A 14,173-nucleotide genomic window follows, 5' to 3' on the forward strand; every position below is an offset into this window, starting at 1 on the left:
TGCTATTTAATTTTGGATCTATTATAAGCAGGCAGTAACATTCAGTCTTAACACAGGTACAGTATTTATCAATAGCCTGAGAGTGAAGGTACCACACCACTTTTTTTTTAAAATGTGAAAATACAGCTGTTTCAATATCTAAGAGAATCCATTCAAACATAATCAATAGTGATTATCTCAATGAACAAGGTAAAAAAACTACAACAACCCAACAGCATCAAGAAAAGAGAGAACTATAAAAGATCATTTTGCTTATTGTCTCTGCATGGGATTTAGTCAAACATGTTACATGTATTCAGCTTTCATCTGGCAAAAGACATGAAAAAAGCATAAAGATGTAAGAATGAATAATAAACAATTTCACACAATAGATTCCTTGCTTGTCTTTCATAGGCAAACCATACTTAATTCAGTACCCTTAAAAACATTTGTGAAACCTGCTTATACCACCAACAGCATCACATATGTGACACACTAGTGAGCGCCAAGATGCGGAAAGGCACACACACTGAGAAAGAGAAGTAGCACAGGAAGTGACTGAGGTCTTGGTTAAGGCACAGAACGGTGATGCTTTCTCAAATGTTCTAACCTCTCTCAAACCAGCTGGGTGCTGTGCAGCAGACATTTTCTGCTCCTTGTTCCTCTCAGGGTTCTGGTTGATTACAGGATCAGGCTGGATAGAGGCCTGGGGTCCGGTCTGCTGAGGAGGATTTCTTCCAGGTAAGGGTGTTCCTTTTTAGTTCATGTCTTTAGATGTGGCTCCGTATCAGGCACCTGCAGGCACAGCACATGACACCAGTGCCACAATTTCATCTGTGCATTTTCATATCAGTTCTCTTCCAGCTGTACAGGAAGGTAAATTTAGACTTTCTGCATATCACTTCACTCATTTCAGCTGTTTTTTTGTAACTACTTGTGACACTAAGGTACTGCATGTCTTCATTATTGCACTTGCCAGTTGAGAAAGAGCTCGAGTTTGTGGTTACTAGCTGTCAGGTTGTTTTATGCAAGAGGTAAATTAAGGTGAACTGAAGATTGGTGGCCTACACTTTCTTAATGCAGTATTACTGGCAAACTTTACCCTTTTTAAATACTAATAAGTCACCTAATGATTTGGACTCTACTTTTTGGTATAACATGATGTCAAGATAAAAGACTTTATATAATGTTCGATAAAAGTCGTTGATTCGCTGTAGTAGGAAGTGAAAATGACAGATGTCAAAGTTCAGTTAAAAGCAATAAAACATCAGTAGATTGTTATTGTGAACGTATGTATAATCATTAAAACATTTAGCCATGCATTCATTTGTGGGAGACAGCAAGTAAGCGCCACCATTTTATGGCAAAAGACTCTAGCACTCTCTGTGCTCTCACACTCAGTCTCTAAATGATCTGATGTTTAAAACTGTCAGACTGTCATCAGAAACAGGTGCTTTTTTAATAGCAATAAACTAACGATTACAACAGGATATTGGTCATGAACAACTATACAGAAGTAAAAGTAAAATGAGCAAGTAATAATGAAACTGGATAAATATGACTTGACATGCTGGAAACCATGTGGTTTATGCATGCAGTATAAAGAAGTCATCATTGGTAATGATGCCATCTATTTGATGGAGATTTATTCCTATTGTGTACACAGTAGCACTGAAGGAACACATTTTTGTTCCCCCATATAAGTATTGAACATATATGGAGAGAATGAGAGTCAATTCTACCCTGACTTTGACTTATATTTCTACAAGTGCTACTAAGTTTTGAGTGAGCTGATAGTTCTCACACTATAAAACACTAAAAAAAAAATCCAACAACCACAGAGTCCCTGACCTGGTTGATTGTATTCACTGATACGCTGACAGGACCAGTTTTAGACTGCGGTGTAGAGGATGTGGGTGATGAACGCTCACTGTTGACTGCAAATGTCAACTTGCAAACCTCAACGTTTTGTCAGTGTCCACTAAACTCAACATATGTATTATCAGAGCTTTTTTTGGTGTCAGTTTTAGTAGGAGGTTATTTGAATAGCTCTGAAATGAGGAATGCATTGTCTTCCACATCAAGCATACCGAATTTATCAAAGTTTGACATGAAAAAGATAACAAAAACACAGGTTGAGTGTCATATAGAGGATTTATATGACACATTTCTGAGTAATTTGTGAAAAATGCACAAAAGCTAAAGTCGATTGTGATCAGACGTTGGTTGGAAAACATTTCCTGTGCATTTCTTGCACTGGGGTCAAAAGAACACACTTTATTGTGCCAAACAATCCAGTATTGCAAAGAAAATATATTTCTTCACATAAAAACGTTTCTTTTGTCTCCACTTAGGAAACCTCACCAGCGTAACAACAGTCCCCGACCCCAAGAGGCCAATGAAATGGGGTAAGGTTTTTTTGGCTTTTCTTCTTATATTTGAGCACCTTCCTTTTTGATGTTGCAAAGTAATTATTATTTCAACATGCTTGTATACTCTGATATAAATAAGTTAAGGGTGAATTCTTAGTAGAGATAAGTCTTGAGGTTAGCAATTGTCGGAAGAATCAAAACAAGATTGTAACAGATAAAGCTGCTTGATTTCTGCATTTCTGAGCTACTGTCTAACATTGTTTTGCACCATTCTGCATTTTTGCCTCCCTACAAGTTTGATTTACATTTAATGCAACAAAGAACCTTAAACACACAATGTGCACTTTTCAACATTTGTTCACATTTGGATCACAGATGCTGGCCAGCAATCTTATTTAAACAGAAGTCGTTAAAATAATTAACTGGTTCCTCTTTTTCAGGCCATGGTATACAAGATAGAGAAGAGATAAGGGAATAGATGAGCAACGTTGAGGGGGGCTGGGTTTGTTCCATGCAATAAACTCAATTAATCAAATGTTTAAGGTTAGATATGATTAAACTCAAGGTTTGAGCCAAGGATGGAGTTTGGGTCCAGATTCTCGAGTTTTCTATTGATGATAAATGATGCAGTGAAACTCAACCTGCTCCTATTAAATGCTGTGTCACCTTCTCTACAGGGGAAATGGGGATGACAGTGGGCCGGGGAGGCTGAGTCGCCGATTGTCTCGCCTGGGCAGTCGGCATCAGTCCAGGGAACAGAGACCCCCAGCTCAGCCAGACATACCTCCTGCACCACCTGACAGGCCTGTGCAACAAGGTGTGTGTGCTCCCTGCCTCTCTGTACCTTTAATTCTTACTGTAACTGTTCATACTGTCTGATACAATGTCATTCTAGAGAGAAGGAATTCAAAAATGGTTGATATGTGTGTCTAAAGTGTTCCATGTAAACAAAAATTGAACAATCACAATGAATGAGTTGAAAAAAAAGCTGAATAGCAAAGTGATCGTTGCATAAGAATTACATAACAGTATAATGACTGTCCTTGTCTTTTAATATATCTTCTTCGTTTGGGTATGGTAGATGCTCCACCAGCTCTTGCTCCACCTCCTGTTCAAGCACCAGCACCAGCACCAGCTCCTCTCCCCCCACGGATGGAAACACCACCTAAACGCCCCGACAAAGCCACAAAACCCAAACTTCCTCCTCGGCCACTGTCCAGGGCGTTCAGCAGCACTGAACACGGAGCAGCTGTGTTGCAGGTATATGTTTGTGACTGATTGACTCAGGGTTATATTTATGGTGGTGGTGGAGTACTACTAAATGTAGTTTTTTTTCATTTCATCTTTTTTAAATTAACTTTGGTACCACAATTAACTTAAGGACCCTTAAAACCATTGTACAACATGTAACTTCTTGTCATCAACTAGAGGTTATTTTCTTCATTTAAAACATTTTTTCTTATGCTCAGCTGAATAATTTTCAACAGTTTTGCCCTCAGCACTTTCATAGGAAGAGAAGAGTTCCCCTGTGCATATGGCATTTCACCCACAAAAACCACAATAAAGAGTCAGAAAAGAAGAATCTACTGGAAGCCACCATTCCCCTCAGCCATGTCTCAAAATGATTATGAAAGTGATTTATTGATGTTAAAATCCATTAAGCCAAAATATTCACGCCACGTATTGTTGTTTCACCCCTCTCCCCCCCTCCCCCACCAAAGGGCTTTGATGCTTTTCGGGCTAGTGACGTTCTCTGTGATGTCGTCTTGGTTCCTGGAGACAGTAAAGAAACTTTCCCAGTTCACAGAGTCATCATGGCTTCATCCAGCGACTACTTCAAGGCAATGTTCACAGGTGAGTCATTCAATTAAAGGCCGACAAGACAAGAAAAATGGGCTTTTGAGTTCAAGACAAAATGAAATACAGAAATTGATTAATGCACAACAGTGCAATACAACGTCACGGAGCAACAACACTCTTTACTATGACTAATCTCCTTAAACCATGCAAAACCATTTATTCACCTTGCCTTTGTCTCTTTGTCTTTTTGTACTTGTTCTCCATTGATCAGGAGGCATGAGGGAGCAGGAGATGAGAGAGATCAAGCTGCATGGAGTCACTAAATCAGGTTTAAAGAACATCATAGACTTCATCTACACATCCAAAGTCAACCTTGACATGGGTAATCTCCAGGACACACTAGAGGCTGCAAATTTCTTACAGGTCATGCCTGTTCTGAGCTTCTGCAATCAGCTTCTGAGCAGTGAGGTGAGAGGGGTTTGTTTCAGTATAATGGCAGGTCATTATATTCAGCAGCATAGGAGGCCTAGTTTATTACACAATACAGAATACATAATGTTTTGAGAGAACCTTGCATGTGATGTTCTTAGAGATAGCAGAATAATTAAAGTAATGCAAATCTGAATTGTCTGTGTACGAAATGTGATATATAAATAAACCTACTGACTTTCTTACTACTGAAATCATGCTAATTTAATTGATCTCCTTTCTGATGCAGATCACTATTGATAACTGTGTGGAGGTGGAGCGTATTGCCATAGACTTGCTTCTGGAGGACGTTCAGCTAAATATAGGTAAGTGATGTGAAGTGCACAGAAACAGAGGCACAAACTTGTTTACATCTGTACAGATGAAGTGGATGTAACAAATCATTATTAAAACATAGCAACAACAAAAATGAATGCCCCAGGTAGCCGTTTAGTTCCAAAAGTATACGTTAAGGAACTTGGGGGGAAATTAATACTGCTTTTTAACACTGTTTATTCTCTTTATTGTATCAAACCTAGCTCAGTTTGTGAGCCAGAACCTCTCAGAGTTGGTGCAGTCTGGTCGCTACCTTCAGCTCTCTGAGACCAGCATCGCCAGCGCTCTAGGCAGCAACTCCCTGAACAATATCACTGAACTGGAGCTTTATAACATCGCCAGAGGATGGTTGAACCACGACCCTCCCAACCGTCGTTCCTCTGTTTATGCCTTGATGCGTAAAATTCGTTTCCCACTGATGACCCCCAGTGAGCTGATTCAGATCTCCCAGGATAACGAAGAGGGAGCCGACTCTCTGATGCGCTCTGAGACAGCCTGTGTGAGTCTCCTGCTGGAGGCCAGCAACTACCAGATGATGCCTTTCATGCAGCCCGCCCTACAGACTGAGCGGACACAGATTCGCTCAGATTCCACACACATTCTGGCATTGGGCGGGGTGATGCGACAGCAGCTGGTGGTGAGCCGGGAGTTGAGGTTGTACGATGAAAAGACCGGCTATTGGAGAGCCCTGAAGCCCATGGAGGCGCCACGCTACCAGCATGGTGTGGCTCTACAGGGTGGCTTCCTCTTCATTGTTGGAGGTCAGAGCACCAACAATTCACACATTCTCATTGCATTATTCACTCTGACAAGCAGTTCAGTTAGTGTACTTTAGGTATTTGTAGACAAACACAATAACAGAGACAGATTGCATAGTGACACCGGAAAATGAAACTTAAAAGGGGCATTACATCACATGTACTGTACATCCGCATAACATAACCCACCACAAGCTCTTTTCTGCATGTAGATAAATAATCTCTGTGAACAGATACAAATGAAACACAACAATCAAGTCCGTAAACAAGGTGTAACTAAATGATATGAGGTTACATGTTGTTTTCAAGAAGCATAAAATAACACTATAGAAGAGACTGAAAGGACTTGTAATTCATTATTTATGTTATTTACTACTCCAACACTGATTCTTTTGGCTTCTCAGGCCAGAGCACTTATGACACCAAGGGTAAGACGGCCATAGACAGCGCCTACCGTTACGACCCGCGCTTCGACAAGTGGCTTCAAATTGCTTCACTCAACGAGAAGAGGACCTTCTTCCACCTCAGTGCTCTGAGGGGGAAGCTGTTTGCAGTCGGTGGAAGGAATGCCTCAGGGGAGATTGGTAAGCTGCTACCACTTGTTCTATTTCTGCTGTTTGTTCAAGTTTTTTATAGTACTTCTCCTTCTGGTGCCATTCTGACTGATTCTAATACTATTGCTTAATATGTTATTACGACTAAAGCTACAAGGACACAAATACATAAATCAATCAGCATTATTCTGTTCCTCTTTCAAAGTTAGTCAAGTCAAAGCTTCAGTAAAATTTAACCCCAAACATTTCCTCAGATACGGTGGAGTGCTACAACCTGAAAAAAAATGAGTGGACATTTGCAGCCAACATGGTGGAACCTCACTATGGACATGCTGGAACAGTTCATGGTGACCTCATGTATGTTTCAGGTAAGACAACGCTGTTCACGCCGTCAGTGTTTTGTTTAGCGTTCTAGTTTTTGTGACACAGTGATAAAGCAGTGACAAGTAAACTTAATATGCTGCTTTTTGGAAGCAAGGGTGACTGGAAAGTTCACCGTTTTGTGAAAGGGGCAGGTGAAGAACTGTATGGTGACCAAAAATGACTCATCAACCATTTTGTGATGGGAGACTCCTGTAAGGCCTGATAAGGTTCAACAAATAGTTCAAGATAATGGTCATGGTTGAAGTTAGGGGAAGTTTGCCTTTGTGGTAACACTGACAGTTCACAGGCTGATGTCACATGCTTTGTACAGCCTTTCTTCCTCCCTAAGGCTTTGTGCAGCTGTATCAATGCCAAACAACCTCTCCCTTTGCTGGTGAGAAAAGGCAGTTATCATTCACACCATCACAACTTATCACTGACCGTGTTATAATTATGCAATCAGATCATCCAAGTTCATGCATATGTAAGAGGTAAAGCAGCACCATTGGCAGGTGTATGTGGACTGCAGATAACAAAAGGTTCCGTTTTGACAAGATGAGTTATACTTTGCAAGGTTTGCTTGGCTGACCTATATGAAACCACATCCTGTTGAGTAGCAGACACACATCTGAGCTGCTCTGTCTAAACTCAGGTAGTTTCTAAGCAACCTTGGACAGGAAAATGGTTTCTTGTTATGAAAGCCGAAACAGAAGTTTCACACGAAGGACTGTGAACAAGGGACTTGTGGTTTTAGTGGGTCACAATGTTTCAACAAGATTAAAACCCTTGGTTCATTTTGTTTAAATACCACTTTTTGAGTTGCAACTCAGGCACAGTATAGACTAAATCAAACATCCAAAGTTCAGAATAATAAAAATGTTTAATAGCACAGGAAAGTTTATTTAGAAAAGCATCTTTTGCATATCTATATGAATAGAAGTGATGTATTGTGCATCTTTTTTTTCTTGACTTTCAGATATTAAGTTAGCTTGATGATATTACTTTGGAGTCTGATATCTTGTTAATTTTGATATTTTATGGAAGATACATTTGATTTATTAATCCAAAACATCTTTGGAATAAACAGTAGTAATGTTTTTACATTTACCAAATGTTCATAAGTGTATATTTTTCCCATTTTCCTATACCTGCCTGTTATATACACCATGGCCATATCTACCATATGGACAATCTGCCCAGGGGCCCTTGAGCAAAAAGAGGCCCTCAATGATGGGAGAGATAAAAAGGCCCATATTTAGTTTTTTTGTCAGGCTCTACAGAAATACAACACATTTAACTCACACAACATGTGAGTTAAATGTGAGTATGAGTTTCCAGCCAACATCAGTATTATGCAATCAGAATAAAATAAAAGTTGTTTGGGGGACATGAGCTACAGTGCCCAGGGGCCCGTGGGGGTACTAAGGCAGCCTTTCCATACACACAATTTAGTAGCTTTAAATTTGATATGGCCAGATGTTTCATGTCATAACTGTTGCATTGTCTTGTGTTGCACAGGCGGTATTACCCGTGACACATTCCAGAAAGAGCTTTGGTGTTACAATCCTGACACTGACGCATGGAGTCGGCGGGCTGACATGACGGAGCTCCGCGGTCTGCACTGCATGTGCACTGTAGGAGACAAACTCTTCGTCATGGGCGGTAATCACTTCAGAGGCAGCAGCGACTATGACGACGTCCTGGGCTGTGAATACTACAGCCCCGAGACGGACCAGTGGACTGTGGTGGCACCCATGCCACGAGGCCAGAGTGACGTTGGCGTGACGGTGTTTAACGGGCAGATCTATGTGGTGGGGGGTTATTCCTGGAACAGCAGGTGCATGGTAGATGTTGTGCAACGCTATGATCCAGAGCAGGATGTGTGGGACAGGGTCTTCAATGTCTTAGAGCCTTTGGGAGGGATACGTGCCTGTACAATGACAGTTCATCTGCCAGAGGGGTCAGTGGATGAGGCTCAGTTACAGGAGTGTCCGCTGCCTACGGCTAAGAGCTGATCTGACAGTAAGCAGGGGTTTCCGACTTCCACCACAGTCTGACCAGAATTGTCGAAACGAAAGTAAACTGCATGCTCTGTCAAGAAGAAGGCAAAACAGGAAATAGTGTGGGTTTCAAGCATAAGCGGCAGGTGTAAGTATGGCTAGCTAGCTCTCATTAGTGTTCTACAGTAAAAAAAACAAAAAAAACACCTTTCTGTCAAATCCTACTTCTTTAGTGTAATTTCCTGTCCTCGCATTTACTATCTGCCATGCAGCATCCATTCTGCTCTGCTTAGTAGGTACAGGTGCACAGACAGTGTGCAAGACTGTTCTAAGTGACCTTTATCATGGTTAGCTCACACAACAAGTTTCCATCATGTGTGTCTCGTGTCTCTGGGGAGTTTTAACTGACTGAAGGCCTGTATGATGTTTTTCAGTATTAAACTATTAAAACATATAAGAAAGCCATGTATTAGGTTGTGGCTTTTGTTTGTCTTAGATTTTGTTTAACAGAAATCAAAAGAAACAATAACGCCAACTGTATCCCTTACAGGTGCATTAAGATAGCAGTGACCTGTTTTTTGGACTGCAGTGCCTTGCTTCCATGTTCAGTAATAATGTGTAAACGAAGAAAATGTTGAGCTGTTACTGTTTCATTCATACCATCTTATCTGTAAGTAAAAGGAGACATACACTGTCCAATGAGAAGACTTTAATAGATGTACCATATTTCCAGAATGCAGCTATTCAGCTACTTCCATAGCAGCAAAATTGATGGATTAATGTTGGATTTGTTAAGTTTTGTATATTTATATCACTATGCTGTATTTTAAGGTACAAATAAAATATGTGTGATCTTTATCTTAAGTGTCTTGAAATAAATATCAACAGCTACATGTCTAGAAGCATATTTACACACATATGACCGACCATGCACGCCTCTGTGCATGAGTGACGATGAAACTACCCTTGGGACTTCATCCTTCACCTCCAGATAAGACGGCAGACAGCTGTGTTATCAATGACTGCACTGCCAAGGACAACAAATACAGAAAAGCAGATTCAGCAGAATCAAATATTATTGAAGTTACACAACCTGTGTCTGAAAAGAAGATGCCCAAAGCTTGCAGCACTTTTTACTATACAACAATATTTTAGACACATCCTAATTAAATTTTTCTCCATTGCATAATTCAGATAAAGCAAATCACGCAACACCAAGACAACAATGCTGCTGCTTAAAAACTGAAGAGTATGATAAACAAAGCTCATGGCCAATACGTAAAAACCCTGCAACACTCACACTTTCCATCACCAACATATGACCCATTGTACCATTTACTGAGCAAACCATGGCCAACTTCAATTCATCACTGAGTAAGGGAAAACATATTTGACCATCTGGCAGAACGTGTAACCTTGAAACATCCCATCTTGATTTATTTGGCTGATCTGGCCTTGTACCTTGGAGTGGAAAGCATTTAGGGTTTTAATTAATGTACTTGAGTACAGATCTGATCTACTCGTCTTTCCTTTTAAAGGAGCCTCGTAAAAATGTTCCTCTGATTTTCTAAACAAAGCATTCATAGGGGACATTGTAGAGCAACATCACTAGACTTGAAGACAAAGATTTAAACGATACAGGATGTTCATAAAAAGGAATCAGAAGTCTTGCATAAAGTTTTGCATACTTAAAACAATTAGAGACTAACTGCTGCAGAAGGAACTAAATGGTTAAAAAATGTTTTCTGTTAGCACTTTTATTCTGCAAGTGTTTAAAATGAGCTTGGCATGACACACAAAAAAAACACTACCATTGCTGTCATTTATATGATAGCAAATGATTTATATGATCAAAAAACAGTCCAAATCAGTCACTTTTTATTGGGAGATCATTTTGTGAAAGTATGCTTTGAAAGGCTTGTAAAGGCTTTGTAAAAAAATTTAAAAAAAGCACGCTGAGTCAGCCCACCCCCTTAAAAGAGGAGTGCTGTTCCCCATCAAATAAGCAGCTATCCTTGGCATATAAAACATTCCAGTCTTTATTTTGTCTAGCTCCAAAAAGCATCCCACCCTGAAGTGGCAGGGCCCATCCCCTTTTTTCACACTGCCTTGGTGCAAATAATTAGTTTTCTCTTGAACATTTTCTGGGCTTACAAAAAGTGGATGGGCTGAGGCTGAGTGTGCAGAAGGTGCCTTCACTCTCCTAGAGACAGAATCCGAAACATCCAAGAACACAAAAGTTGCATTCTTCTTCTTTGAGCCACTTCTTTTAAGACCCGCAGGCTTGCCGAGAGGTCACTAAAGAGAGCAGCTTTAGAAGTGAAGTTTGCAGGATTTTGTTTTTGAGAGAATAAACCTGCAATGTCTCTGAGAGGGGATGTGTGTGTGGTGACTGGAGCTTCTGGATTCCTGGGGAAAAGACTGGTCCGGCTGCTGCTGGAGGAAGAGAAAATTGCTGAGGTTCGACTGCTGGACAAACGTGTACCCCCCCAACTTGTACAGATTCTGGAGGGTAAAAATTGATTCATCACTGTTCCTCACTGTTTAGCACTACAAAATGATTCATTATTGATTTTCCCAGCTTGGGATGAGATAAATTCTGCAACTAATGAGTTTATGAATTTATTGATAAACTTAAAGCATGGAAAAGTCCATTCTAAGGTTGTTTTATATTACTGCTGTCTACTTTAAAGCTTTTCATGTAATATCAGTAGTAGCCTACATTTATTTAAGGATAGAATACATAAAAGAATACCATAAATTGCCATTTAATAAATCAAATAACTATGCTTTACATTGTGTTAATTATTGATTTGCTGTGTCAGACTGTAGAGGTGACACAAAGGTGAGTGTTTTTGAGGGGGACATCAGGGATGGAGATTTCCTACAAAAAGCCTGCCGAGGCGCATCGATCGTCTTCCACATCGCATCCATCATTGACCTGACTGGATCAGTGGAGGACAGCGAGATGTATGGGGTCAATGTCAAAGGTAAGACAGTCTCTTTAACACATTCTACTGGGAAACCTCAAACTGTTTTCATTTCCAGGCTTGAATTTTCAAAATGAACTCAGAACTCTAACTGACACTTCAACTTCACACAGAGTTTACACGTCAATTGGCTCATAGTGTTTCTGCATCAATTACCAATTAAAACTGCTTTCATAACTTCTATGCTTCAGCTGCTTTAAATAACACATCAATTGACATTAAGTTCTTCCACTGCCTCCAGTTGATCAGCGTTATGTACTTAAAGACAGTCAAATCTTTCTCCACTTACACATCAGCTGACATATCAACTTGTTTTTCAGTAGTTACACTTCATGCTGACATTTACACACTATTTACACAGTTCCCTTTAACACTCTCACTCTCACTTCATCTTAGATTCGAAATTCTTTTAGTACTTTGGCTTTAACAGACTTTTGAGTTTTTGCACTTTTCCTTAAACACCTACCAGTGCTTCCATTTAAACTGCTACTTCAACTACTTTTAGTGTTAAACTCCAACTATTCCTACTACACAGCTTTTTCTAGTTTTCTAATACAGTCCTTGGCTCTAATATTAAAATAACCTAACCTAGAATGTGTATTTTCATCTTGATTTGACAACATAAGAAAGGTTTATACTCTTCCTGACACATTTTGAGTCCTTCATTGTGTATGAAATCAAAACCATCTTTCCTTTCTAGGAACACAGCTGCTCCTAGAAGCGTGTATTCAAGAGAACGTGGTGTCCTTCATCTACACCAGCACCATTGAGGTAATGGGCCCAAATGCCAAAGGTGAACCTATAATCAACGGCAATGAGGACACATTTTACAACTCCTCCCTGAAGTTTGCCTACAGCAAAACCAAAAAGGAGGCTGAGCAGAGAACCCTCCGGGCCCACGGCGAGATGCTCAAAAACGGAGGCCGACTGGCCACCTGTGCCCTCAGACCCATGTACATCTTTGGAGAGGGTTGTCGCTTCCTCCTGGGCCACATGGGTGATGGGATACGAAACAAGGATAAGCTGTTCCGAATGTCTTTACCAGAAGCCCGTGTGAATCCTGTCTATGTGGGTAACGTGGCTGTGGCTCACATCCAGGCAGCCCGCAGCCTCAAAGATCCACCAAAAAGAAATGCAATCGGAGGAAAGTTTTACTTCATTTCAGATGATACACCACCCGTGAGTTATTCGGACTTCAACCACGTCGTGATGTCACCTCTGGGCTTCCGCATTCAAGAGAAACTCCCGATGCCGCTCGGCCTGTTCTACATGTTCTGCTTCTTTTTGGAGATCATGTGTGCGATTCTCCGCCCTTTTATACACATCGCTCCACCTCTGAACCGGCAGCTCCTCACCATGTTGAACACACCGTTCACCTTCTCCTATCAAAAAGCTAAGAGGGACCTGGGATACATCCCCAGATACACCTGGGAGGAAGCACGCAAAAGCACCATGGAATGGCTTGCCTCCCAGTTGCCACAGGAGAGGGAAAGAAAAAAATAATATTAAAAAATGAGGGGTAAATAACTGCTGTTGATTATCATTATACTAAAACCGCAATGTATTTTTTTCCTGAAAAAGTGCTAAATATCATAATATCGTTCTCATGCATCAGTAACACCATTGTCCTGCAGCAACAAAAAGCAGTAGTAAAAGTAGAGTAATAGTAAAGTTTCTTTAAATGAACTATGTCTGGAACCTGTGTCTAATTATAGCATCTTTCAAGTAATTCAGATGAATTTAGCAAAGGTTTTTCTTTGATTTCTGATGTTACCACTAGGAGTCGCCAAAGTGAGAGATTTTCAAACCCTACACGTAGGGGCTTTAATTTTAGATAGTTGCATTCACTCTTTCTTTCGTCCGTGCTTTTGGACTTTCAAATGCCTAAAAAGAAATGGTTGAAGATGTGAGGCAGTCATCAGTACGAACTTCACTATCAGAGTGATAGGACATTGATCTTGTTGCTTTGACACATTAATGTTCAATATGGAAATGTGATTTCTATGTAATTAAAGTCTATGTGAAAAATGTCATTCTCATTATGTTTTGTTTATATTTCTATTTACTTTGTGCTCACAAGCTTTATCTTTACCCTTAACTTCATTGTCAACAATGGAATATAACAGTATTATACTATTACTATAAATAGTCAAAATGTGTCTTTTTGTCAACTGAAGCCTCAAGTATAATCATGTTCTAAATCACTGTGTGACTAACACTGAGACAAACAAATTCACTGCCAACTGCAACTACTGTTGACCCATTTAGCTCTTTTGTGTTTAATTACAAACAAAGGGTAACATCCAGTCAAATTTACTATGTAATCATAGGTTTTCAATATATTAACAAAGAGCATAGATTGCATAATAGAGCATTGATAGTGGAAAAAACAATCAGCTGACGATTGATTTTCCCTCAGACACAACAGACTGACCCATCCTCTCTCTCTCTCTCTCTCTCTCTCTCATACACACACACACACACACACACACACACACACACACACACACACACACACACACACACTTTCAAGCTTGTACACATGCAAACCAG

The 14,173-nt window shown here is 40.1% G+C and overlaps 2 protein-coding genes across 2 annotated transcripts; both read left to right on the forward strand.

The window, feature by feature from the left end:
- The first annotated feature begins 136 nt into the window (after positions 1-136).
- On the forward strand, positions 137-9,467 carry si:rp71-68n21.9 (kelch-like protein 9). Its single transcript, XM_053328007.1, has 11 exons — positions 137-720; positions 2,334-2,387; positions 3,029-3,168; positions 3,433-3,611; positions 4,073-4,205; positions 4,423-4,619; positions 4,870-4,945; positions 5,159-5,716; positions 6,118-6,297; positions 6,522-6,635; positions 8,149-9,467. The coding sequence occupies exons 2-11, from the start codon at positions 2,383-2,385 to the stop codon at positions 8,643-8,645; spliced, it is 2,079 nt and encodes a 692-aa protein (XP_053183982.1). The 5' UTR covers positions 137-720; positions 2,334-2,382; the 3' UTR covers positions 8,646-9,467.
- A 1,524-nt stretch (positions 9,468-10,991) lies between these two features.
- hsd3b1 (hydroxy-delta-5-steroid dehydrogenase, 3 beta- and steroid delta-isomerase 1) lies at positions 10,992-13,123 on the forward strand. Its single transcript, XM_053328296.1, has 3 exons — positions 10,992-11,142; positions 11,456-11,620; positions 12,321-13,123. The coding sequence occupies exons 1-3, from the start codon at positions 10,992-10,994 to the stop codon at positions 13,121-13,123; spliced, it is 1,119 nt and encodes a 372-aa protein (XP_053184271.1).
- Positions 13,124-14,173: the final 1,050 nt, after the last annotated feature.

Source organism: Scomber japonicus, chromosome 11 (genome assembly GCF_027409825.1).
Source record: "Scomber japonicus isolate fScoJap1 chromosome 11, fScoJap1.pri, whole genome shotgun sequence".
Lineage (NCBI taxonomy): Eukaryota > Metazoa > Chordata > Actinopteri > Scombriformes > Scombridae > Scomber > Scomber japonicus.

Excerpts from the sequence above, each read along its gene's own strand:
- si:rp71-68n21.9 (XM_053328007.1), top strand. Across the intron at positions 4,206-4,422 it reads CTTCAAGGCAATGTTCACAG|GAGGCATGAGGGAGCAGGAG; the intron begins GTGAGTCATTCA and ends TCCATTGATCAG. Across the intron at positions 6,636-8,148 it reads TGACCTCATGTATGTTTCAG|GCGGTATTACCCGTGACACA; the intron begins GTAAGACAACGC and ends TGTGTTGCACAG.
- hsd3b1 (XM_053328296.1), top strand. The coding sequence starts at position 10,992 with ATGTCTCTGAGAGGGGATGTGTGTGTGGTGACTGGAGCTTCTGGATTC. Across the intron at positions 11,143-11,455 it reads ACTTGTACAGATTCTGGAGG|ACTGTAGAGGTGACACAAAG; the intron begins GTAAAAATTGAT and ends TTGCTGTGTCAG. Across the intron at positions 11,621-12,320 it reads GTATGGGGTCAATGTCAAAG|GAACACAGCTGCTCCTAGAA; the intron begins GTAAGACAGTCT and ends TTTCCTTTCTAG.